The sequence below is a fragment of the Barbus barbus genome (genome assembly GCF_936440315.1).
Source record: "Barbus barbus genome assembly, chromosome: 15".
Taxonomy (NCBI): Eukaryota; Metazoa; Chordata; class Actinopteri; order Cypriniformes; family Cyprinidae; genus Barbus; species Barbus barbus.
This window is the reverse complement of record NC_136743.1, coordinates 20084968-20112119: the sequence shown is the minus strand read 5'-3', so window position 1 is coordinate 20112119 and position 27152 is coordinate 20084968. Positions and strand designations below refer to the sequence as shown.

At 37.4% G+C, this 27152-nt stretch overlaps 1 protein-coding gene across 1 annotated transcript; it reads left to right on the top strand.

Annotated features, from left to right (window-relative positions):
• Positions 1-5279: 5279 nt before the first annotated feature.
• Positions 5280-21257, top strand: LOC306880818 (phospholipid phosphatase-related protein type 4-like; the record flags this gene model as incomplete). The annotated part of the gene is made up of 7 exons (XM_079434589.1): positions 5280-5357; positions 13174-13359; positions 15695-15824; positions 16085-16280; positions 18261-18318; positions 18452-18625; positions 19758-21257. The coding sequence occupies 7 exons, from the start codon at positions 5280-5282 to the stop codon at positions 21255-21257; spliced, it is 2322 nt and encodes a 773-aa protein (XP_079290715.1).
• Between the last annotated feature and the right edge of the window lie 5895 nt (positions 21258-27152).

The following is a 27152-nucleotide window of genomic DNA, read 5'->3' as shown; positions in this document are numbered from 1 at the left end:
CCAATCTTTGTGTTATTTTTGAAGAATTTTCAGAGCCTGATGAAATCGGTATAAATACGTGTTTAATACGACAAAATACGCTCGATGTTACAGTCATTGCCCTTGCCGTCCAAAATAAAAGAGAACATCCCAATCGAGTGAAAGGATTTGTGGAAACTGTGGTTCCTATTGTGATCCAACATTTGCCTCGCATTTCAGGATGAAAAGACAAACATTTCAGGTGAAGGATGATCCACTTCTTACCTCAGAGACTGTGAGTATTAGGCTTATCATTATTGCTGATCACTGTTGTTGTGGTATGATATTGTAATATTTACCATTATATAATCAGAGGAGCATAGAAAGGTTTATGAAAGTGTCACTCCAGAATACAATAGCAAAATATATAAATATGTATAGTATTTTTATGTTACATTAATCAGTGTCTAGCACACCGTCCTGAGGAAAGGATATGGACCAGAAGACATTACAATTACTACATGATATTTAGACAGACTTAAAGGATTAGTTCACTTTTAAAAAAACTTTTGCTGATAATTTACTCACCCCCATGTCATCCAAGATGTCCATGTCAAGGTTTTTGATGAAAACATTTCTCCATATAATGAACTTCAATGGGGCCCAAACGGTTCAAGGTCAAAATGAGAGTTTCAGTGCAGCTTCAAAGGGCTTTAAACGATACCAGACGATGAATAAGGGTCTTATCTAGCAAAACGATCGGTCATTTAAAAAATAAATAAAAACGTTTAAGTTTTATAAGCACAAATGCTCGCCTTGCTCTGTTCTGTGATGCGCGTTCGTGACGTCACGTAATACGCAATGACGTTGAAAAGGTCACGGTTGACTTAGGCGGAAGTACCGAGTCAGTGTTTACAAATGTGCGGAAGGAGGACCATATACACATATTCAAATGTCTTTGTGTCAGTTTATCGTTTAAAATGCCCATTTCGTGTGCGTATCCTGGGTGTTTTAATATTAAAAAGCCTACTGACTCGGTACTTCCGCCTACCTCAACCGTGACCTTTTCCACGTAATTGCGTATTACGTGACGTCACGAACGCGCATCACAGAACAGAGCAAGGCGAGCATTTGTGCTTATAAAACTTAAACTTTTTTATTTATTTTTGAAATGACCGATCGTTTCGCTAGATAAGACCCTTATTCATCGTCTGGTATCGTTTAAAGCCCTTTGAAGCTGCACTGAAACTGTCATTTTGACCTTGAACCGTTTGGGCCCCATTGAAGTTCATTATATGGAGAAATGTTTTCATCAAAAACCTTAATTTCTTTTCGACTGAAGAAAGAAAGACATGGACATCTTGGATGACATGGGGGTGAGTAAATTATCAGCAAAAGTTTTTTAAAAGTGAACTAATCCTTTAAAGAATATCTATAGTCTTGTGCTCTTATTATTTCAGTTATTTTGCCTTTAATGTAAATAAACGTGCAAACAATATACTTGCTCTTGTGAATTTATTTTGATGTTAATTACATTTACTTACAAATTCATAATCATCATGTTGATATGCTATGTTACTATAAAACTCTTATGACAAACATATCTTCTAATATCTTCAATTGTTGCGTATACCGAGCTGCAGTGGACACATTTGTAAACGACTTCACTTGGACCCATTGTGCGAGCTGTCTGAGGAAACGTTGTGTGAGCCTGAACGTACCCCAGATGCTTCCATGTGTAATCTAATACGATCATCAGACATAAAACAGCATCAAAACTGTGTAACATTATGGAATAAAATGTCGACCAATGAAGAGGTAATAATGACTGTCAAGCTTTGGGGTGTTGATCGACTCCATCTACGTTTTGATTATATCATTCTGAATCCAATTCATAGTCTTTTTTTCAGCTTTTTGTTCAAAATGTTATTTCTTTATTTTTTATTGATGAAACTTACCCACATTCAAGTGTTTAAAAAAGTTTGTATGAAGCTAGAATAAAATGTTTTTGTTTACAGGTAAATACCCTGTTCTTTCTTTTGATGTTTTGTATGTTCAGATTTTAATTTACAAAATATATACAAATTAACACCTAAATAGGGACATAGTAGTATACTTAAAGTGTGATGTAAAGTTCACTTAAAGAAAATGTATGAGTATACTTGCATTATAAAACTACTAAACTACTAGTTTACTGAGGCACTTCAAAGTGTACTAAAAATGCTACTACAAGTATTTAATTAGTAAACTATCAGTATACCTATAAGTTCACTTTTAGTATAGTTGCAGTTCAGGCTAAAAACATTAATGTAAACTAGTTGTGTACTCAAAGTTTACTACTGTTATACTTAAAGTATACTTAAAAGTGTACTTTTATATACTAGAAATTGGGCCAATTTAGTCCCAAGGAGTACTGAAATAGTACACTTACAAGTATACTACTAGTACACTGATTTTTGTATACTTACTACATAAAGTATGCTTAAAAATGTACTTGAACTTTATTTAAGTATACTTAATAAAATAAACTTGAAGTATACTACTTTTTGGTAAGGGTTGTCATGTGATGTCAAAATGACGGCACCCATTAGGGGGAGACAAAACATCTTTTTCTAGATTGAATGTGATTGGAGAGTTCACTTCATGTGGATGCTTATCATTTAAATCTATATCTTAACTTATATCTGAATGCAGTATTTAAGTACAGAACATAATGTTTTGCTAATATGCATATTGTTCTCCAGTGACACATCACGCTGAACGTATGAATAAACAATCTGAATCACGTACTGGATTTGGTGCGAAGAAAATCATAATGGGATTGAGCACGAAGAGGGAAGATTGCTGACTTGGCAATGATCCAGAAGACGAACATTGACGCCCTCCACAAAGAGGGTAAGTCACAGAGGGTCATTACTGAAAGGTGTGGCTGTTCACAGAGTGCTGTATCAAAGCATATTAAGCAACTGGACTGTTGCTCAGTGGTCCAAAGTCCTCTTTTCAGATGAAAGTAAATTTTGCATTTCATTTGGAAATCAAGGTCCCAGAGTCTGGAGGAAGAGTGAAGAGGCACAGAATCCGTGTTGCTTGAAGTCCAGTGTGAAGTTTTCACAGTCAGTGATGATTTGGGCTGCCATGTCATCTGCATGTGTTGGTCCACTGTGTTTTCTGAAGTCCACAGTCAATGCAGCCATCTACCAGGAAATTTTAGAGCACTTCATGCTTCCTTCTGCTGACAAGCTTTATGGAGATGCTGATTTCATTTTCCAGCAGGACTTGGCACCTGCCTACACTGCCAAAAGTACCAAAACCTGGTTCAATGACCACGGTGTTACTGTGCTTGATTGGCCAGCAAACTCGCCTGACCTGAACCCCATAGAGAATCTATGGGGTATTGTCAAGAGGAAGATATTGCCTGCATTGTTGAGACACCAGACCCAACAATGCAGATGACCTGAAGGCCGCTATCAAAGCAACCTGGGCTTCCATTACACCTGAGCAGTGCCACAGGCTGATTGCCTCCATGCCACGCTGCATTGATGCAGTAATTCATGCAAAAGGAGGCCCAACCAAGTATTGAGTGCATAGAAATGAACATACTGTTCAGAAGCCTGACATTTCTGTTTAAAATATCCTTTTTTTATTGATCTTATGTAATATTCTAATTTTCTGAGACACTGAATTTGGGGTTTTCATTATCTGTAAGCCATAATCATCAAAATTTCAAGAAATAAAGGCTTGAAAAATTTCACTCTATGTGTAATGAATCTATATAATATATGGGTTTCACTTTCTGAAATGAGTGACAAAAAATATTGACCTTTTTCAATTCTGCTTTAAAACTTCCTAGTTGTTGTGGCAATTTTTGTGTTTCAATAAAGGTATGAGACAAAAGTCTTTTGAGAATTTATTTCTTGCAAGAAATGGTCAAACAGTCGCTCAGTCATTCAGAGTCGGCTGCAGAGTGTGACAGCCGGAAACTACTTCTGTCATCCAAACAAATGTGTCCAACTGTCCCCAAAGATGCAGATCTAAGTATTTAATGAAAATAATTTTCTGAGAAACTATAGGATATAAGGTCTCTAAAATAGCATTTCTTGTCACACTTATCGTGCACGTTTGACATATGGACTGCTTTTAGTACATCAAAACAACTCAAGTATAGGCTACTGATGAGGAAAAGAACACTCTCTGGTGAGTAAAGCAAATAAATATAATAGCCTAATAATGATAATAATAATTCAGATAAAAAAATAAAACTTCCTCCACAGTAGGATCAAATTGGCGGTAGAAATGAGCTAGACCTTTATTATAAATTGAATTCAATCGTCACTCATCCTATATAAAATTGTAATTAAATATCCAGTAGATGGCGCGTGTGTACACTAAAAAAAATCAGAGCAGATTTCTATCGGCTTTATACTATTTCTAAGTTTACTCTGAATGAGTTTAGGAAATTGAGTTTAGAAGAACATTTAAGGGGAAAAAACAACCCCGAGTCATGCTGAATAATAATAAAAAAAGTTATACCGATTATCTATAGGCCTACAGACTCCAGACAGACATTCTCATTTGGACTTTTTGTTATTCGCGTATCTAAATGCATAGGCCTATTTTAGCATGTTTATTATTTAATACTTGCATATGAGTAGCCTTTATGCAGTTTTACTCTTCAACTTAACAGCATTCTTTGGCGCTCTGCAATAATGTTATGGACATATGGAATGCAATATTTAGGCAAAACTTGAGACCCCAACCGTACCAAAAACAGCATTTTTTTTTTTAGGCTACGCGACTAAAGATGGATATGAAGTATTTTACAATGCTTTGTCTACGGGATTTATGACTTGCAAATCATTACAGCGTCTTGTCTAAAAACCATTTCTCCAGTATGTATTTATAAAAGACAACGCCTTATCTACAACCCATCTGAGCCGTAGTTTGAGCCATTTGACAATCATGATAGTGAACGCCCCCAACTCTCTTCTGGTGAAAATGGGTTTTTAGCACACCTCTGACGTCATCTGATCAGCATATTGCCTCTAATCAGAAGGTTGAAGGTTGGCTTGAAACATTAATCGGTGTTGGACATAGCTAACATCTCCATCGGATGGTGATTGTGTTGTCATGGTCTCAGTCATGATGTCGCCAGGTTTGATACGGCATCTTTCCTTGTGTCTGTATCCGCAGTAAAAGCGCACTTGGGGATGGAGAAAGCGACAGCCTAAAGGAGCGCAATTACTGCGCACGGGGAGAAATTACACCAGCTGGGCTTCAGTGATCATCTCTTCGCGCACAGGGTTTTTTTAAAGGGAGGTATCATGTCTGCGAAGGAAAGACTCAAAGGCAAGATGACCAAAGACAGCGTTACCTTGCTGCCCTGCTTTTATTTCGTGGAGGTAAGTGAGTGTAGCACACACCGAGAGAGCTATTCGTTTTGTATAATGTCTAATTAATAGAAGAGAGTTGAGTTGATGGTGGTCTTCATTCACGCGATGGTCACGTTCAAAATCAAAGCAATCAAGCGGATTGGAACCACAGTCAGTGTTCATTCTGCATGATTGCTCGTTAACTTTACTGTATGCAGTTCTGGTCGTGAGAAGGGCAAATGCATTACACTTGTTGTATATCGTGTTAATGTTAAGGGACTGGAAACATTTTGAAAATGAGTCTTAAAATAAGATCAATACCGTCTGTCACAGAATTAAGAGGGCAATATTAAATATAGTGGGGTTGGAATATGGACAGTTAATGTATGAAGGCTAATCTGACATGGCCTAAATATCACAGACAAATGAGTGCTGATCGCTGGTGTCAAGGAGATAATGGTGGATGTCTTTGATCTGTCTTGTTTATTTGTCAAGCTGCAGTTCTGAATTGAATGTTTCTTGAATATTAAAAAATATTAAACCATTCTGTTGTATGTATTAAAAACCATGGTCATGAACTATAGACTATTGGCTTTCTATTTGGTTTAAACAATTCATTTTAGAGAATGAGGGCATAATGAATAACTACAAGATATTTTTCTAATAAGACTTGTGAGTGCCTCATTGTAAAAATGCAATGACTTCACATATTACTTTATGTAATTAGTAGTGAGAAAGATTTCATGATACATATGTGTTCTCATCCAGATATCAAATGTAGGATCCTGTATACAACTTACTTGGAATAGAATTCAGACAGAATCAAAGTTCATTGGCTGCACTGAAATTAATCTCATGTTCCCTGGCGTGACCTGGTTGCCTTCTATAGAGTAGTCTTGCAGCAGAGACCTTGTTTCTGTCCTAAGCTGAGAATGAATTAAAAGCGGAGTAATTTAATATGCTTCGCCTCACTAATTAACTTCCCTGATTCACTAATGTTTCAGTTTACTAAATGAACTTCAAGATGGCCGAGAAGTTTAATTTGTCCTCTCATGAAAAAAAAAAAAAAAAAAAATGTTGACGGTTGCTTATAACCTTTATTTTTAACATACACAATATGCTGGCAGATCTAGTTTAGGTTGTAAGTTATTATTCCACACTGGGGTCTGACCAATACATTCCTATATTTCTAATGATGTAAATATAAAATTGTGTTTTGTTCAGTTGTTCAGCCATGTTTAGCTAGCAAGGTAACTTAAAATTTCATAATATAATTTTAATTTGAGTTTTAGCTACAGATGCACTGATATAAAAATACAGATATACTTTATTTTATAACTAATAAATAGCTAATATTAAAATCTTATACTATTTTATATAAATACATGATAACACTTTATTTTAAGGTGTCCTTGTTACATGTATTGTACTTAATTACATGCAAGTAACCCAAAGACAAACCCTAATCCTAACCCTAACCATATACTAAGTACATGTAGTTAAATAATAGTAGTCAGTACTTAAAGCTGCAGTCTGTAACTTTTTTTGGTTAAAAATTATCCGATATCAATATTTGAGAAAGTACATAACCAGCCAGTGTTCAAAACGATCACCTTACTTTAGCCCCGGTTTTCACAACGGTTAGCTTATAATAATGTTTTCTAATTTAAGTGATACGAGTAGGTTTTCGCGGGAAATTCGAGCATGGCACTGCGTCATTACGTCGCGTCTGTAAACATAAAGAAGTTGTCACGGCTAGTAGGCCATCGCATGTGAGGATCCTGCAGGTGGTGGATCATTTATAGCCTTTTCTCACAGCAGCTGGAATAATTAAATTTATCATTTTGATGGCGGATTGTAATTCAGAAAGGATTATATGAAACACATGTGAATGAAATGAAATTATATTCCAGTTTTAAATGTGCTTCTGTTTACAGATAGCCTGGGATTACATAAAATTTGTATTTGAAAGAAAACCAGTTGGAAGGGAGCATTGTTTGTTTTTTGGGTTAAAAGAATTTCTTAATATGAAATTTGAATGGTATGACAATTAGATATTAGACTGTGCAGAAATTGAAATCTACACGCTAATACACACTATACTCATAGTCACGCAATGCTGATGTTGTTAACATTAATAATTTGAGAACAAAGTATAACAATGATAATACTTTGCACAGTTAGATGTGATATGAGCTAACTGATCTTTAGGGGAAGTTTACACCTGGTCACTTCATGCATTTTTTCTGATCGGATAGCTATCCAATCGTGAGAAGACCAGGTGTAAATGCCCTCCGAAACGCATTCGAGATGGATATAAATCCAATCGCTCAAACCACTTCAGGAGGTGGTCTGGGCCGCATTCCTGACGAAACTGGACAAGTGTAAATGCATCTGGTTGTTGAAATCACATATGCTAATTTTACTCCTCCCAAAATTTAAAAATAATAAAGGTGTTAGAGCATTTTATAGGCTACATGGCATGATATAGTCAGATATGACAGCGCTAATGGAACAAGCATCACCGCAAATGAGTAGAGTATCTCTTCAGCAAGCTGACACGCAAACTGCCACGAATAAACTGAAAGTAAGTCGCAGACGCTCAACACACAATCATCTTCATTAAAAGTAGTGAGACTAACCTATCTTTCCAGTGCTGATGCCCCGCTCTCTCCTGTTGTTGTCTTTGATATTGAAATGAACTGATAATGAATAAAATGCAGTGCATATCTATTGCTTTCATTGACATGAACTCCGTTAAATTTGCATATAGTGCAGGATTTGTAAAGACACATTTATGTGGCCAAGTGTAAATGGAAAAGTAGTCCCTACTTTCAGGCGCTGTGTAATATCATTGTATCATTGATATATCTAATCAGATTCAATGATCTATGCTAAGCTAAGCTAAAAGTGCTACCGCCAGACCCAGAGATCGGCTGAATGGATTCGAAAACAGTAAAACTCACCTGTTGAACTCTTGGGGAGTTGGAAAATGAGCCTAGTTCCAAAAAAAGTGGAGTGTTCCTTTAAAATAAAGTGTAACCAAATACATAAAAAATATAGCTGTAAACTAAAGTAAACAGTTTTAAGTGCTATAAATCAATTTAGCCATCAAAACAGAATGTTTCGTTTTTAAAGACTAAGTGAGTGTTAGAAGACTGCAAATATAATTAGCAAAGATAAATTAAATGAGCATGAACAATTCAATATCCAATATCAGACAATATATTATTGACCAATGATCAAAAAAAATCTAAAACCGATAAAATTTTTATATTTTTGTTTAAAGAAGAGGTAAATTGTTGCGTTCTGTCAGAAAGCATTATGCTTTGATGACTTACATCAAAGGCTAGCCTATAAAGTATATATTGCAATGTAAGCTGTGTGTTTGTGTTGTAGTAACCTAAAGAAAATATAGGTCTGAATGTTTAAAGTTAAAGACATCTTCAGTTGCAATTCACTGCTAAACATCTGCAAATATGCAGTCAAGCTACTGAATTAATTTGTTGACTTCAGAATTATGGGTGGACCATAGACAATAACTGATATTCATAGTTTGGAACTCCAGTTGGTCCAGTGCAAATGTCATAGAGGTTATTGGTGCTGTAAGATGCAGCATCGCTAGGAGTTTAAACCACGGGTGTTTTCTGCAGATGTTCTCCCCTTTTTAGAAGAGGCTTGATTACAGTAATTAAACCCCCTACCCCCACCTTTGATCTTCATGTTATCCGCTCAAGTTTCTTAATTATTCAGTACGATGGCATATTTCCACTTTGCATAGCACAGCGCAAAATATTTCTTCCTGGGAGCTGCAGCAGCGAAGACATCTCCAGCTGATCCTTGTTCATTGAGATACTATGGGGTGAACCATGTCAATGACAACAGTAATTCTAGGATATCTAAAGAAGTTCCATGCATATTCACCTGAGAATAACCTTGATTCTCCCGTAATCGGATATATTCTGTCTAACCTTAGCGTGAACCTAGTACCGATGAAGAGTGTGAAAAGCCTCAGGGGATGTAACGCCAGCATAGTTTCATCCAAACCCTCATTATATGTATAGGTTTTTAGAAGCAAGGATCTCCCAATGCATTTTCTGCTTCAGCACCAAGAGCATTTTCATTTTTAGGAGACAAAATTTGGGGTATTACGAACAAATATTATAAAATATGATTTAAAAGGATAACAGCGGATCTGGGGTGTGTTTCCCCAAAAGCATTGTTAGCCAACTATAAGACATGGACTTAAATACATCATTCTCTTGGGCACAGCAAGTAATCCTAACATGCAGTACATTCTTTACTGTCCATTCCATTTGAATATATATATACACTCTTACAAATTAAGCAAAATAACTGGCATCTATTGCTCCATGAAGAACCTTTAACATACATGGAATCTTTGCATTCCTCAAAAGGTACTTTATGGTGTAAAAAAAGTTTGTCAGATTATTGAAATGTTCTTCACACTAAAGTTCACACCACCAGTGCCACGCAGCAACAACATGATCCTATACATTTTCAATGGAGAGCTGGTGATTTCCTGCGAAATGATCACTAGTCACCAATGTAGAATGTACCATTGATTGAGTCATTTGACAAAGTTAAGAAAAGTTTAACTTTATGTGAATGAGCAGCAAATTTCCTGAGCAACAACCACTAGAAGGGAAGACTTTGTCTCTAGTGCAGGAAAGACAGGACAGAGTTATGCAGTGATTTCACTGTTTTATATGATTTTACTGCAACCACATACATGGATATAAGAAAATCTGTGGAAAAGTGAAGTGAAGTGAAGTGAAGTGAAGTGACATTCAGCCAAGTATGGTGACCCATACTCGGAATTCGTGCTCTGCATTTAACCCATCCAACGTGCACACACACAGCAGTGAACACACACACACCGTGAACACACACCCGGAGCAGTGGGCAGCCATTTTATGCTGTGGCGCCCGGGGAGCAGTTGGGGGTTCGGTGCCTTGCTCAAGGGCACCTCAGTCGTGGTATTGAGGGTGGAGAGAGCGCTGGACATTCACTCCCCCCACCTACAATTCCTGCCGGCCGGAGACTCGAACCCGCAACCTTCAGATTACAAGTCCGACTCTCTAACCATTAGGCCACGACTTCCCTGAAACTGGGAAAAGAAACTGTCATCAGTCTTAGTGAGTTTGTTTGATACATTGATTGTTTGTGTTGTTAGCTATATGACTCAATGAGTTTAGCACTTTTGCAGTTCATATTTACAGTTTCCCCTGCATAATGTTGATTATTAGGGACTAGAAAATTGATGATTTGTTAAATTCGAATTACGTTTTAGTCATTTTTAGCAGTATGAGTTTAATTAGTTGATCATTAATCTGGTTAATGATTTAATGCACTGAGCAGTGCTGTAGTTTATATAACAACACTCTTCAACATGCTACTTTTAATTCTCTTAAATTAGAATGATCATTAATGCTTTTAAGTCAAAATAGAATGGTGTCTGTGCTTTTCTACAATATATATCATTTGTAATTGCATTTTTTAAGATATGGCCAGACGTGCAGTCTACCAATAATATTAGAGCGACCGCATAGGAACGCCCACAAGAGTTTTTACAGTACAGAGACTAGTGACATACAAAGATGCTGGCGGTGTGAATTTTAAAAGAAAACAAAAAGGTTGTTTTAGGAACTGTTCACTGAAAGTTTCTTCGGGAACCGAAAATGGTTCTTCTATGGCAGTGGTTCTCTAGTGGTACTCAGTCTCCCTCTAGTGGTACGCAGAGGAATCACTAAATTAAATATAAATTAATGTTAAAACTAGGGCCGGGACTTTGACGCGTTAATTTAGATTAATTAATTACACAAAAATAACGCGTTAAATTTTTTTAACGCATTTTAATCGCACTTATTTTTGCACCGCGGAACGTTTCTCACTGGATGAGTTTCGGCGGACCGATTATACTGGAGCACCAACTAGCGCAAAGAACGGACTTGCGTTCTCGTGGAGAGACCGGTCTTGCCAAGCTTCCTTGGAAGAACGAACTCGGAAGGACGCGAGAACACAGAACGCACACTTATGAGAACTGAGATGTACTGCATTCCTGCTTAACTGACCGCATAGTCTCAGCATAAACAGCGACCAATGAACAATAAATATTACAAAATGTCATAACTTATTAAAACATTTCATACTATTATAGATATTACTTTCATATAATTGTATTGTTTTATTTTACAGCGTTATATGTTTTACTGTTAAGATTCATTTTGATATGCCAATAAAAATGCAGACTTTCTCCGGGTCTTATAACTTTATTAAAATTAACCAAAACAAAACGATAAATGTTTACTTTCAACTTGAAGAGCCGTTAAGTATTTGTGAGAGCGACTTTAAAGCTTACAGGCTTCCGTACACCGGCCACCCACAGCGTTTTCTGGGATTTCTAACGGCTCGATTCTCTCAAGTCTGCACTCGATGCATCCTCAGTTTCAAGAACATATCCGGGCACTTTCATGCATCCTCTGTACTTGCGTTCTTGAGAATTGGAACTGAACTTCGACGGTTAATGATGACGTAGAACGAGAACACAAGGACGCAAGATCGCTGAAGAACGCATATTGAGAAACAGCCAAAAACAAACCACAGTGAACATGGACAAAGAAGCTGATGAGACCGCTTTGGTTGGCCCTGTGGATGGGAAATTTAAAAATCCATATAAAAAAACTTACTTCTCACTGTTCTCAGGTCAAATATTTATATGCGATTAAAATGCGATTAATTTTGATTAATTAATTACAAAGCCTCTAATTAATTAGATTAATTTTTTTAATCGAGTCCCGGCCCTAGTTAAAACACAATGGCCCGGTTTCACAGACAGGGCTTAAACTAAACCAGGATTAGGCCATAGTTCAGTTAGGACATTTAAGTAATTTTTATAAACGTACTTAAAAAAAAAAAACATTACTGGTGTGCATCTTGAGGCAAAACAAAGGCACTGTTATATTTCAAGATCAGTCAGAGCAAGTTTTTTTTCAGTTGAAATAGCTCAGATTTAGATTTTAGTCTAGGACTAGGCTTAAACCTTATTTACCTGTTTGTAAGCACTGTTAATGCAGTGCAGTGTTAATGTTCAAACTGTATTACAATGTTAACGTGGCTGACAACAATAAATATTCTAATAAGGAATAAAACTGCCTCGTTTTTTAACTGTGCAGAGCTGTAACTGAATAGGTAGGCCTACTATGCCACTGTATTTTAATGTTAGTCATTATGGTGGTACTCGGAGAGCCAAATGTTTTCTGAGGTGGTTCTCTGTATAAAAAGTTTGAGAACCACTGTTCTATGGCTTATCTTAAAAAATCTAGAATCAAGTAATTAGCATGAGTTATTTCTCCACCAACTGCATGTGATGTCATTAATGTCTGTCCTATATTGCTGAACCAACATCAAAAGATGGAGGTCTGACCATGTTATTATGGATTCGGGAAACAGTCGTGACTAGTTGGTTAGTTTCTCCAATAATGCATCGTACTATGGTGGTTAATCAGTGAGTTACATCATTGTACAGGAAATACATCCCAGGTGAGCTCAATCCAAAACATGAAACAGTGGCAAAATGCAGATGAGAAGTCGCATGATCAGATACAGTACCTCCATTGCCTTGTCAATGGAATAATTACCACCTATCATGTTAGCAACAGTTTATGAATTAGCTTGGATGAGGCATGGGACATTGGGACTGTGCACCATTTGCCTAATAATATTTTTTTACATTGTTGTTCTCTACTCATACTCATACAACTTTGCATATTTAGTAAACAAGATCAATCTAATAAATCATATTCCTTCTGTTTTATCTCTACAGCTCCCAATTCTGGTGTCCTCTGTGGTCAGCTTATACTTCTTGGAGCTGACAGATATTTTTAAGCCAGTGCGTTCAGGCTACAGCTGCAATGACCGCAGTCTCAGCATGCCTTACATTGAGCCCACAAAGGAGGTCATCCCCTTCCTCATGCTCTTCAGTATGGCTTTCGCCGGGCCAGCGGTGACGGTAAATGCCAGATTGACACTCTCACTCTTGTTTAGTCTAGAGGGCACTCTTACTTATTCATGCAGGCCTAATGTTTGATCTCAGTTTAGAGGGGCAAGAATGAATATTACAGTGAATATTAATTAATCTATTTTTGATGTGCCTCCAATTTCTTTGTAGTTACCTGAAGGTGCAAATTGTTGCTAGCTTTGCACACACATTCATAGTTCATGTTAAAGACAAGAAATCACTTGAGGCTTTAGCTTTGTCTCAGCAATGAACCATGATTTGCTGCTTGCTGGTCAATTACAGGCCGTATTAGAGGAACATTCTCATTCTCAAGCGTATCTGATTGGACATAAATCTGTACAGGATGAGTCAGTTTTTTTGTGCTTACATTTACAATACTTACTTGCCATACTTGCTTACAATACTTACATTTACATTTATGCATTTCGCAATTGATTTAACCAAAGCAACTTAAAAAATGGAACGAAAGGAAATTTGTCAAACTAATTCACCTTAAGTATGGGTTTCTCTATTTCACATTTCTATTTGTGTTCTCTCAAGCCATTTTTCTTTCTTTTCTTTTTTTTTTTTTTTTTTTTTGCTTGTCTCTTGCATGTTTTCTTCTTCCCAAACTGTCAGTGAAATTTTGTATGCCACCCACCCAGCATGCATTTCGAGCATCAGTTGGGCGACAAGGCACTAAGCCTCCCCAGGCATGTTGTGAGTCTATTATCAAGACCCTAGGTGATGAACTCATGAGTCTAATAGATTGTCCTCAATTGCATTTTACCATCTGTATACATATTGAGGTTTACAAGATTGTCACTGCAAAGACAGCTCAAAAAGAACAAATATTCAAAACCTGATTGTCACATTTCCTTGGGTTTTCAAAAGCTGGAAGTTTGACAGTGTTTGGATATTGTAGCTTTTGAGAGTTGTATTTTAACTCCATTACTGTTCAGAAGTGTTGGGTCAGTAAGATAAAAAAAAATATTTAATTAATAAATGAATTCTTTTATTCAGCAAGAATGCATTCAATTGATCAAAAGTGATAGTAAAGACAAATTTCAGTTTAAAACACGTGTCAGGTTCTTAGAAATATACTCTTTGTATTCATGTTGTTTTGTATGGTTTTGAAATAAAAATTAATCCATTTTCAAGAAGAGTTTAAATTTAATAAAAGTAAAAAGTAATAAAATATTTCAAAACATTTTACAAGACGCAAAGAGTATATTACAAATATCAATTATTAATTCATTAATATGATTACATTTTAGTTTTAGTTTTATGAATGAGTTTAGTTTTTAATTAGTTTTTTAAATAAATCAATACATCTGATCCAAAAATACAAGCTTTCTACCATTGCCCCAGTTGTTTATTATATTCACAATGGCTTTTAAAGTTTATTATTCCCGTGTTGGTCTCATCAACATCATCTTAAAATTGCCTCGCTCCACCTATATTCATCAGAGAGCAGATTCGTTTAATGTTTAATTATATATTTGTTTCATCAACTCCCCAGCAGGACGCTTGGGTGTTTTCATCACATTAAGTGCTCCACCATACTGGCCTAATTAATTTTGCAAGGCGGCTATGCTCATCTGAGTGCTATCACTGTTGGTTATCCTTTGCATTTTGCATTTGTCAGCCACTGTAAATAAGTCTGTGGTTGGTCTGCAGTGAAGCATGCGTACAAATGGCCACCTCAGCCCAAATATTTGAGTCATAATATTGAATTTTGCTCCACGTTTAATCACTCGACAACATTCTCTCGATGCTAAATCACCCAAATGAGTTTTAGGCCTCAGTACTGTATGGTATTATGGCTGAGCCTTTGCTAGCAGGCGGCGTGTGAATGTGTGTCCTGCTGGTAGCTCCAGCTGTTATGGTAGAACCTGCTGCACTCGAGTGCTGCACTTGACTGCAGGTGTGCGGCAAGTGTGATCTCAGCGGGGTTGGATCACTTGTTCATCTCTCTCACTCTCTATCTCGTCCTCCACAACAGATGCCCCCTTTAGAAGCATTTACATATAAATCTATGGGTTTCTGCTTTTCATTTACATGGAATTAACAGTTGAGTCATTGCGATAGTGGAGGCCTGGATGACTTTTAGGACACCCCCTTCCTTCATCAATTTTTTTTTTTTAGTTTTGGATGAAATCCCTCTCATATGGCTATGAATGAATGGATGGATGGATTTGAGCGATTACTTTAATTACAGGAATGGAGTTGATGTGTCAGTGATTGTAGTAGAAATTACCCCTGGAAGCCACTAGAAAGGGGACGGATGGCAGTAAAAAGGGGGTGCTGAATGTTTGGGTAAACACAGATGACAATATTCCCACAGATTATGATTGGGGAAGGAATCCTGTACTGCTGCTTGGCCAGAAGAAATATCACCATCAAAACAGAGGCTAACATAAACGCCGCTGGCTGCAATTTCAACTCTTACATCCGACGTGCTGTGAGGTTTGTGGGTGGGTGTATATATTTCTGCTCTTTGTGACTCTATAAAAAGCAATATAGCTTGTATAAATATTATTCGGAAAACTCTTTTGATATGGACTCATTCTGTCTGTTTTATAGTCTTGTACTATATCGAGTTTGATATTAATAATGAAAGCTCCATCTATTTTATCACAAGCTTATGAAGTCTTCTTGCTGCTTATGAAATGTAGTATTTGCTTTATATGACTGAGGAAAAAGCTCTGTGAGAATACTTTTGTCTCATTTTCAGGGGTCCATGTGTTTGGCCTGTGCATCACCGCACTCATCACAGATATTATCCAGCTGGCCACAGGATACCACGCCCCCTACTTCCTCACTGTGTGCAAGCCCAACTACACCAGCCTCAATACTTCCTGTGATGAAAACTCTTTCATTGTGGATGACATCTGCTCTGGGCCTGATCCAGCAGCAATCAACGCTGGCAGGTCAGAGAGCGGTATCTGTGTCAGATTGTAGTTCATCAACATGCATGATCATGCCCAAAAATAATCTAAATTTGGAACGAGCATTACATACTATTTTATCATTGTGACTATTAAGTCAATGTGAAATGGCTTGTGAAGTTGTGAACAAGAAAAATGTAGGGCAGGATATAATTTTACCCATTGGGAATTGTTTGGATGGGCGAAGAGAAAGCTGACAACACGCCGACAGGCAAGACAGAGCAAGTTACTTTTGGTATGAAACAAAGTCTCAGCTTTAAAATTTTGTCTTTTTTTTTTTTAAGAAATTCAAAAAATAAATACAGTTTGTGGCTCTTTAATGTGTCGTGACAGACCACAGCGCCTCAGTTCAAGTGGCAAATGAAGCAATCGTCTCATCTCTGTACTAGTTATATCATGAAATAAACATGAATGAACATCAGAAGGTATCTTGTTTCAACTGCGGAAAGATGTCAATACACACCATTTTTCAAGTTCAAGTCCACTGATGTTAATCTACAAGCAAAAATTGCAGATTCAGCATTATGGTTGGTTTAGATGGCATGTCAATCAAAGTCCCTCAGAAGGTTCAGTTGCGCCATGCTGAATTTGAGTTTGCTAAAACAGTGTGTAAATAGCTGTTTGGCTACTGGTTAACATTATCCAATAGCCTGTGTGGGCAATGTGATGTCAGCAGAAAAGGAAAGTTGTTTTAGAGGCAGATCAAGTTACTGTTACTAAATATTTGGTAACACTTTATTTTAAGGACCAATTCTCACTATTAACTAGCTGTTTATTAGTATGCATATTACTAGCATATTGGCTGTTTATTACTTATAAAGCACATATACATTTTTTTACATCCCTTAATCCTACCTCATACCTAAACTTAACAACTAACTTAATTTACTAACTATTAATAAGCAGCAAAGTAGGAGTTTATTGAGGGGAAACTCTTAATTAATAGTGAATAAAGTGTTACCAAATATGTCAATGAAAGATTTTGAAAATTATTTATTTTTTTTGTAGTAACATACAACGAGTCAATCACAATAAGATGGTGAACATGCATTAAGAAAGTAAATAGAGTCAATTTTGATTTAATCTGGTCTGTATAGTTTAAAAAGAATATTCTCGTTGGACTGAGATTTGCCTCCATCTGTGATAATCTGATTGAAAGTCTTTTTGTTTTTTTAGTTCACTTCCACTTGAGTTCAAATTGGCAAGATTTTTTTTACCATTTCAGGATTTCTAATCAAGCATCTGCAATTAAAATACCTGTGTCATGCAATGATTCAAAACTGACTTCAAGCTCATTCTGATACTGATGGATTGTGGGTGATTAACAATATACCCAAATAAAGATGATTTGACATATTATGGCTGACAAAATTTTAATGGACCTACTGCACAGCAACTCTACTTACAGTAAAGGTCTGGTTAGATCAATAGATTTGTATATAATCCCTGCTATAAACAGTGTAGGTAAATGTGAAGGCAGCAGAATGAATGTGGCGCTGTTCTCTGGCACATGGCGTTCCTGTAAAACCCACACAGAGTTCAGTCTTGTTGCTTCGCTCACAACCCGGCTGCCCATTCCAGCACACCCACACACATCCATTTACGCAGCTCTGCTTTTCAATCTTCCACTCATTTCATGCACTCTCAATAGCCTTGCTTATATATTGTGCAGACATTTTGTATAACGTAAAAATTTGACGTAAAGAGGTGACGGTGTGGTGTGTGTGTCCCCAAAGGCTTACGCTTCTGTTACGTACATTGAAATGTGTCTCCAGAATATCTAACTCTGGGAAATAAAAAGCTCTGATCCTGTTTGGAGCAATATATGAGTTAGGGAACTATAGACATGATTATCAGTGGCTTTCCGTTCCCATCTGTCCTTTAGCATGGTACACTACCTCAAATGTGTTCAGTGTAAAAACGATCTGAAAATCTAACAAGGCTGTCTGTCTCTCATTACAGGAAGTCCTTCCCATCTCAGCATGCCACTCTGGCAGCTTTTGCGGCTGTGTACATCTCCGTAAGTAATCCACTTGACTCATGGCACAGTTGACTCAAGTGATATCTAACTGCATGCCATATAATCCAACTGTCCTTTCCACTATAAAGCATTTTCATTAAACTTCAGTCAAAAGGCTGGTCTCCTTCCACAGATGTACTTTAATGCCACTCTGACTGATGCATCTAAGCTCCTGAAGCCACTCCTGGTGTTTTCCTTCATCATCTGTGGCATTATCTGTGGCCTGACTCGCATCATTCAGTTCAAGAACCATGCCGTGGATGTCTACTGTGGCTTTCTCATCGGAGGGGGCATAGCCGTCTACCTGGTGAGTGTTGAGGCTTTCAAAGGCGCTGTGTGGATAATTATTCATTTTATATATTCCCATGACAAATACATATTACTCTATGAAACCTGACTCTAGAAAATAATCATAGAGAATTAGCGAGGTGCAATAAGACAATGATGTTTTAATGGAGATAAAAATAGCTCACACATGGAAATCCCTTGTGGCTTCTTTTCTGCTCTCCACCCACACACACCCCTCACATTCCTCCCACCATTTCTTTCTTTCTCTCTCACTAATTCTCCTTCTTCCCTGCTCAATCTGCTCTTGAGGGCTATGTGCACCCTGTGATTTCTAACATCAACAACAATGCCAAAACTCCTTTAGGAGGAATTAACACTGCTGAGGTAAATCAGTACATCAGGTTCTGATTTTATTGTTTGCTCAGCATAGTGTACGCTAATCAGGTCAAGCAAATTACTATGTAATGCTGTTTGATACTCTGGCTGTGGAATCCCACTTTGGATTTATAGACCATAGACAATATGATGAAAGCTCTCAAAAGTTAATGTAGGCTCATGATGAACTTTAGTCAGTGTAGGTACCATATGTATTATTTTTTGGAAAATGAATACAACGTTGTCGATCATTCAGCTAATGTTAATGTTGAAAATATATCTTGGCAAAGCAATTACTGTCACTGGTGACAAAAAAAAATAAAACATGTAATCATTACAGGACCTTGGGACAACACTGCTGAAAGAAATCCAATCTTCTGGTCAGCTTGGTCTGTTGACTGGTTGTAGGGGGGTTTGGGTACTTCACAGATGGTCGGGCTGAGAGACTTGCTGGCTACCCAGCTAAAGCTAAGACTAGACTCAACACTCTTAAAGATTGTTTCCATTGACTGGAGAAGATTCTGGTCTTTGACAGTCAGGAAAGAGCATTAACCTATTGATTGAGTCAGTCCACAACATAAACCAGCTAAAGACTAGCTTGGCCAGGCTGGGAGACCATATAAACTTTTGAATAAACTATACAAGGTCTCTCAAATAATTTTCATTTGCAAAATAAAATAAATATCACTATTATGACTCTATGTGATCTATATGATCTATATGAAATCTTTTGATTGATATTGCTGTATATATTCTGCATTTTTGCACTACCCTAGGGTCTGTATGCAGTTGGAAACTTTAAACCTAGTGAAGACACATCTCTAAAGACACATGTACATCCTCCTCTCCGGCAACCACAGCCACCGCAACCTCCACCACAACCTCAGCCAGTGGTGCCTCCACCTGCCATGCGGGAGCCTCTGAGACCTCTACCAAACCTGAACACAGATCCACCACGCTTACTGCCACCTAAGAGCATGAGCATGCGGGAACGTCCCACCTCAGCTCGCTCTGAGAGTATCCTGCTACGTGGCCCATCCCACAGAGAGAACATGTCCAATTTGAAAAGGGCAAGCACAGAGGTAGAGTGCATTACGCCTCCCAGTCCCCTCTGCAAGGAGAGCTTTGTGACATTCAGTAACACTCTGCCCCGTGTGCACTCAACTGGAGTCGAAGAACCGGTGCCTCGCCGCCATGCTGCTATCCATACCTCCATGGACTCCACACGCTCCAAGCAGCTGCTCTCACAATGGAAGACCAAGAACGAGAACCGCAAGCTGTCTCTGCAGGTGATGGAGGCTGAGGCTGGACAACTGTCTCCCCAGCGAAACATGGAGCTCCGCTGCAGCTCTGAACCCTCAGCCATGGGCTTAGAAGGTGAGCTCCGTGGTGGACCTTCTGGGCAGTACATGATGCTAGCCGCTAGTGTGCCATTAGCCAACCATAATAGCTCTGGTGGCCTAACTGGTGGAGCCAGGGTATCGATCCAGTCACGACCAGGATCGTCCCAACTGGTGCACATCCCTGAGGAGACCCAAGAGAATGTGAGCTCCTCACATCAGGAGTATGGTGGGGATGTGAATGATGGTGGGGGAGGGGGTGGGAATGCACGATCGAAATGGCTGAAGGTGGCAGAGAACAGCACCGCCTGTCGGACTAACAGCCAACCACGTATCATGCAGGTCATTGCAATGTCTAAGCAGCAGGGCATGTTGCACGGCAGTCCTAAAAGTGAGGGCAGCACCGTGAGTTGTACCGGATCCATCCGTTACAAAGCCCTCATGGATCAGGAACCCAACACGGGCATTGTTCGAGTGGAGGCCCACCCTGAGAACAAGCCTGTGGTTAAACCACCATCTACAGATGGCAGCGGGTCCTGGAGATGGAAACCGCAGGAGCGGGGCAGCATCCGGCAGTCCCTTGAGCTCAACGATCTGAACCGGGACTCTGAAAGCTGTGAGTCATTGAAAGACGGCTACGGCTCCATCGATGGCAACCGGAGCCTACCTGACATGAGCAACCCTCATCATCCCCATTTCCACCATCACCACCACCAACAGAGTATCACCACCATCCGAGTCACACCGGTGGAAGCTAGCAGTGAAGCCACCTCAGAAACTCTCTCCACCACCTCCAGTCGAGACTCCACACTACGCAGGAAAGGCAACATCATCCTGCTGCCCGACAGAGGACCTAGTCCTGATAATGCCAGGAACCTGCCTCACTTTTTCAAACCCTCCCCTACACCTCCCCCCATTTTGACTTTCAAGGAGTGAAAAAAACTTCTTTCCTTACCAATCCTAAGAGTTGCCTTGCTCTCTGAACTCTGAAGACTGGAACAAGTCATTCTGGACACATTCCCTGACCGTTAGACACAACTACACTCTCCAGAACATGTAAGGCAACATTGTGCATTTTCAGTCTACATTCTGTACGCCTCGTTACTATAACATAAGCACAAAATGTAAAATTTGGGGCTGTTTGGTAAAGGTGATTGTTTGAGCTAATCTCATTCGGATTAGCTTTGTTATCAAATCCATTGTCTTATCGGAATTGTCTGTTGTCTCATGGCAATGTGGGTGCTTTTAAAAACTTTGTAAATTTATATGTATTTTCTCAATATAAATATTTGTATGCATACTGGACCATTCAATCACATATTTTCATGCCCTTTGAAAAATGGTTTTCACTATGTTGCTGTTAAATATTTTAGCTGGGCTTTGAATCAGACCCATAGCTTTTAGACAAATATAGGAGAATGTTATTGTGAAGTTTACAGAGGATTTTAGCAACAATGTATTAACCAAATGGATGTTTTGTTTATGGGGCTTGTTTATCCATATGCACTGTGTGTTTTAGTGACCATGAATGAGCTATTTTCATTCAAACAGCTGAAAGCCCTCTTTGCTGGCATAGAGACAATACATTTATAGAGACTCAGCATTTGGCATTGTAATGCAGAGAACAATACATTCTGCAGACATTAATGTCATATTGCCTTTGTGTAATATAGAACTTTTATTTGGTTCCATAGGCCAATGAGCACTTTTTCACTCATATATATTGATTTGCAAGCCCCCATATTTTGTAGTGTGCTTTGAGTACAGGTAAAATAGCGTTTTATGGCCCATTGCTGTATGTTTACAGTAATGTATTGTGCATCATTGTCCCCCCATTTTGCCTGGCAGGTGCGTTGAGGTACTGAGGTGTGTTGTCCTCTTTATTTTTAAGAGTATGAGCATAAACAAATGACTCATACTTCACTGCACATTGCAGAGAAGCCTACACAATATGAGAGCAATAAGAGGACCCCGAAGGTACTAGTGGGAATTCATTGCTTATTTTTGTAAACGTCTAAACAATACTAATAATCACATTCATAGAGTGCCTCAAAAAGTATTATATGCCTATTATCTAGTGATAACTTGGCTCCATCTTGCAGTAACTGTACAAAAATGTTGCTGCTGTAATGATTACGGTGCAGAATTGACAGATGTTCACTGACTTTGCTTTAAATATCTACTGTCTGTGCTATCAAATGGCACTTAAGAATGGGCACAGTCACTGCATAATGACAAGTGCTGCATAAACTTAAGAAGTTTTAATAAAATACACAAATAGACAATGTTAGGATTCGTCCTGTGTGGCGTGTATATTTCTAAACAGTTCTAAACTGTGTATTTGTATTTCTAGCTCATTGTTTACATCCTTGTTAGGACCATATTGTAATATATACATAAATATTGCCAAATAAGAATGTATGTTGAACAAGGTGTCAGATTACATGTAGTTAATTCATGTACAGTGTCATTTATATGATGTTGGTTATTTTTTTTTTTTTTTAATTGAACTTAGATTTCATTGTTATATATATATATATATATATATATATATATATATATATATATACATATACATATTTTGATGTGTCTGTTTTAAAAGAGTGACTCCGAACCAACACATTTTAAAGTTTTATATGCTTGTACAGTATAATTGTACCCCACATTATGGCTTTAACCTGTCCTTAAATATGCATGGTGACTTAATACTGTATGTACTGTAACTAAAAGATTTGTTTTGTTTTGCTTTTCTTTTGTAAATGATGCCTTTAATAGTGATGGCTGGTCCCTTGATTTTATTCTCCGGAATCAACCGAATAATCATTCAATCTTTTTACCCCTGTAAATAGGTATTTGCACCTTTGCCAGCAAACTGTTGAAATGTAAGAGAGATCAGTGGGTTATTATTTGAGTGTCATAGAAACACTTGCTTTATTAGTGCTCTAAACCAGATATGGTGCATCAGAGAAATTGCTTTTCGGTTGAACCTATTGACAGATATTTGGAAGTTTCGCCTTGTGGGGTTTTGTTTAGCGATGTATTTTGACTGAGGATGATATGTCTTAATATATATTGAAATAAATGTTTGGTATCACAGCCAAAATAAGCATTTTTTATTTCCACAGTCTCCTGCATGGTGTCATAAATTATCAAAAAGTATCACATATCACATAGTAATCACATTTTTATGTGCCTTTTTGTGAAGTGTTCTGTTTCTTTCCCTATTTATAGCTAAAAGTTCTTCTATATATGTGACGAGGTATATGCCCACAGACCACCCACAGTCTGTTCACTAACCATCTGATGCATATTGCACACAAAACTAGTAAGCATTTTCTCGATCTAGTTCAAATATGATTTTCTTGGCAATTTATGTAAAGACTAGATGATTTTTTATCATTCCTGAAAAGAAAGTTGGGTCCCACTTTATATTAGGTGGCCTTAACTACTAGGTACTTATTGTGTTCATATTGTATTGCAACATAAAATCTTTTTTATTTAATTTCATTTTAATCATTTTAATCATTCATCTTATTTTTCTGTACACTCACAGAGCCATGTCATTATTTATTTTTTGTGCTAGTCTATTGTTTTGGTAGATTATAGCTCAGTCCCAAATGGCACATAACTGTGAGTGATTGCTTTTACATGTCAGTTTCTTCCTGCCTAAGTGAGGGGTTCTTGGCCAGAATAATCTACAAAAAAAAAAAAAAAAAAGGTAAGTTGTGTTGGCACCTACTAAACTGTTCTTCCATGATGCCAGGCTGTTCGGTATGGTTGTCAAATCTGTCTTGCTATGCGGTTTCAAATGTGTTCTGAGCGGTTGTTAGCATGCTGTTAGGTTGATGCCATGGTGTTTTGGTAGTTGCTAAGTATTTACTCGCTGACTCAAATTGAAATTATTATCAGGTTAGTTATAGTTAATTTTACCATATATGAGAAATTGTAATAATGTTGCTCGTCAAAAGCCCTGCCCTAGTTGAGATCTCTAAGCCACAGCTGTACCAGACCCCTTTTTAACAAATTATTTTCTTACTTGTAGTTGTCTCTGCACACTGCACACTGCAAATGTAAAATCTTGGATTACAGCTAAACAAAGACATGCGGTTCTTTAAGCAGCTGTTTTCAGAAACTGCACAACAGCAGAAAATATTTCCCTTTGTATGTGTCCTTTATGATTTATGGAAGTCTGTTATTCAGCAATAAAGAAATTATAAGTGCAATTTCTTACCTCACAATTTACACTTTTTTCATGCATTTTTCTCAGAATGTGCAGTTTCATATATTCAGATTTCATATGCAATTATATTTATTTATTTATTTATTTATTGCAATTCTGAGAAAATTGTGTGAGAAAAGTCTGGATTGTGACATAAAAAGTTAAAAAGCAATTACCTTTTTAACTGCTGTTTTCAGTGGTACGATTTTACTTTCCTTTTTTCTTGTAATTCTGAGAAAAAAAGATATAAGAAATTGCAAGATATAAACTCAGAATATTTTCCTAATTCTGTTTATATCTCGCAATTTATTTCTTGCAATTATGACCTTTTTTCTAAATTTACATAATCTTTTTACTACATTTTACATCTACATTCTACATCTTACATAATCTATGTAAATTTAAGTCTAAATTTACATCTCGCAAATCTGTTTTTTGTTTCCATCATGGTATAAAAGAAGTAATTGCGACTTTAAATGTCACAATTCAGCCTTTTTTTCTTAGAATTGCAATATATGATCTCAGAATTGATAGATATAAAGTCAGAATTGCAAGAAAACAAAGGCAGAATTGTGAGATTAAAAGTATTTTTTTATTATTATTATTTGTTAAGTCTGTGGAGCAAACAGGCTTCCAGTAGGATTGCACCAGTCTGTCTGTGCAAAAAAACTGCGATCTGTAGTATCCATGTCTTTGCGCAAGTTTATCCAAGCCTTGTCGGTCCTTAAGGCGCATCTTAAGTAAACGCACTGACCAGCTCTAGCAAATGAACTCACATTATGCTCATAGCTAGAATCAAAGGTCTCCTTTTACTTCACAACCACTTCATCTTTATTTATATGCTCTGCCAAGCTCAGTGTTTGACTCTGTACTGTACATGTGGCATTTTGGATTAAACACATTCCTCTAGGAAGTGTTGAAAGCCAGGAAAGTGGGTCTGGTTAGCACTGCTGAATCCAATCAGTTGGTCCTAAGTAGGTCAGAAAACTGACCTAAATTGAGAAAGAGATTCTTACTCCCCTACATTTTACACACTATCCCCTGAAGACCAAATGCATTGTGTTGAGAGGGGAGTAGAGCGTGAACAGCTCTGTAATGTATCAGAGACCAAGACAACAAGGAGGCATCTAAAAAGAATAAGTGATCAACAATGCTGCAGATAGACGCCTGATCCGTTATTTTCAGGCTTATCACTGAGCTGGTGCACATCGTGTTATTGCCCTGAAGCGAAGAACCATTCCACACTAAAAATTCTGTAACATGAAAACATTTTATGTCACCTGGCTAATGCAAACAACAGCACAGCATCTGTTAAAATGAAGGTGAGCAATGGTTGAGTCCCTTATCATTCCGACACTGGGAAGTACATAGTGTATTTTTGAAAATCTTGATTTGTTTTTTAATGTGTCTTTTATTTGTTCCATGAAACTGTCATTTCAAACCTGAAAGCTGACAATGTAAAGCACACATTGTGTTTGTTCTGTGTTGTGTGGCATCAGCATGTCATTTGGCAGCATTTGTCCCCTAGATTACTTGACAAAATGAGCATGGAATATGGGTTCATCCCATTTACCAGTAACAGCAGACTGCCTACTGTATAATTATAATGTATTACACAGTATTAATGTGCTCCTTTTTATTTGCTTTTTGCCATTATTATTAACATTATGACTTTTTTACTAAAAGACTTTAAAGAGACAAATTTGGCTTTCTAAAAAGCAGTAATTTATTTGAATAATTGCCAGTGGTATGTAAGTACTGATTTTGTAACTGATTGTTTGAAAGCTGTTATTAAAGGGATTCCGGTACTTGATTATGATTGGCTGAACCACGTTGCACACATTAAAATTAATCAAAGTGACAGTAAATACTTCTAAATGGTTACAAAAAAAAATCTATTTCAAGTAAATGCTCTACTTTTGAACTCTCTATTCATTAATCACATATCATGTATCAGTCAGTAATAAGAAATGTTTCTTCAGCACCAAATCAGCATATTTGAATGACTTCTGAAGGATCACGTGACACTGAAGGCTGGAGTAATGGCTGCTGAAAATTTAAAAACAACAAAAAAGCTTGATACCTTGGAAAACAAATATTGTATAGTGGGAACCACAGTTGCTTTCGAAACTTACTGTGCAACTGTTGAAAAAATATATATTTTATATATAGTGTGAATGTGTATATTAAGAGTGAAATTCGGACATACTACATCCACCGTGTTGCCACTGTCATGTGACTTGCGATGTCAGTTGTGTCCCTTCACAGTCATTTAGACTTAAGTATCTCGCCAGAAGTAGTAAATCATCCAGGTAAGTTGTGCCTATACTGTTTCATGATTATGAAATCTAATTTACACACAAGCTGTTTTCCACCTGCTATGTACAATAGAAGTAAGCATATTTGGACACATGGCCTGTATTATAGTAAAAAAAGCAGGTGATTGGCTCTTTTATCTGTAAGGCGGGACTACAGTGGCTACGGTTTGTATTACAGTTTCTCCCATTCACATATGTACAAATGGCCCGTTAACTCTCATTGTGATGTTTCTGCAAGTATTTAATAGAAGTAACTTTTGCTATTATACATGCAGGAATGTGTAAATTTGCTTT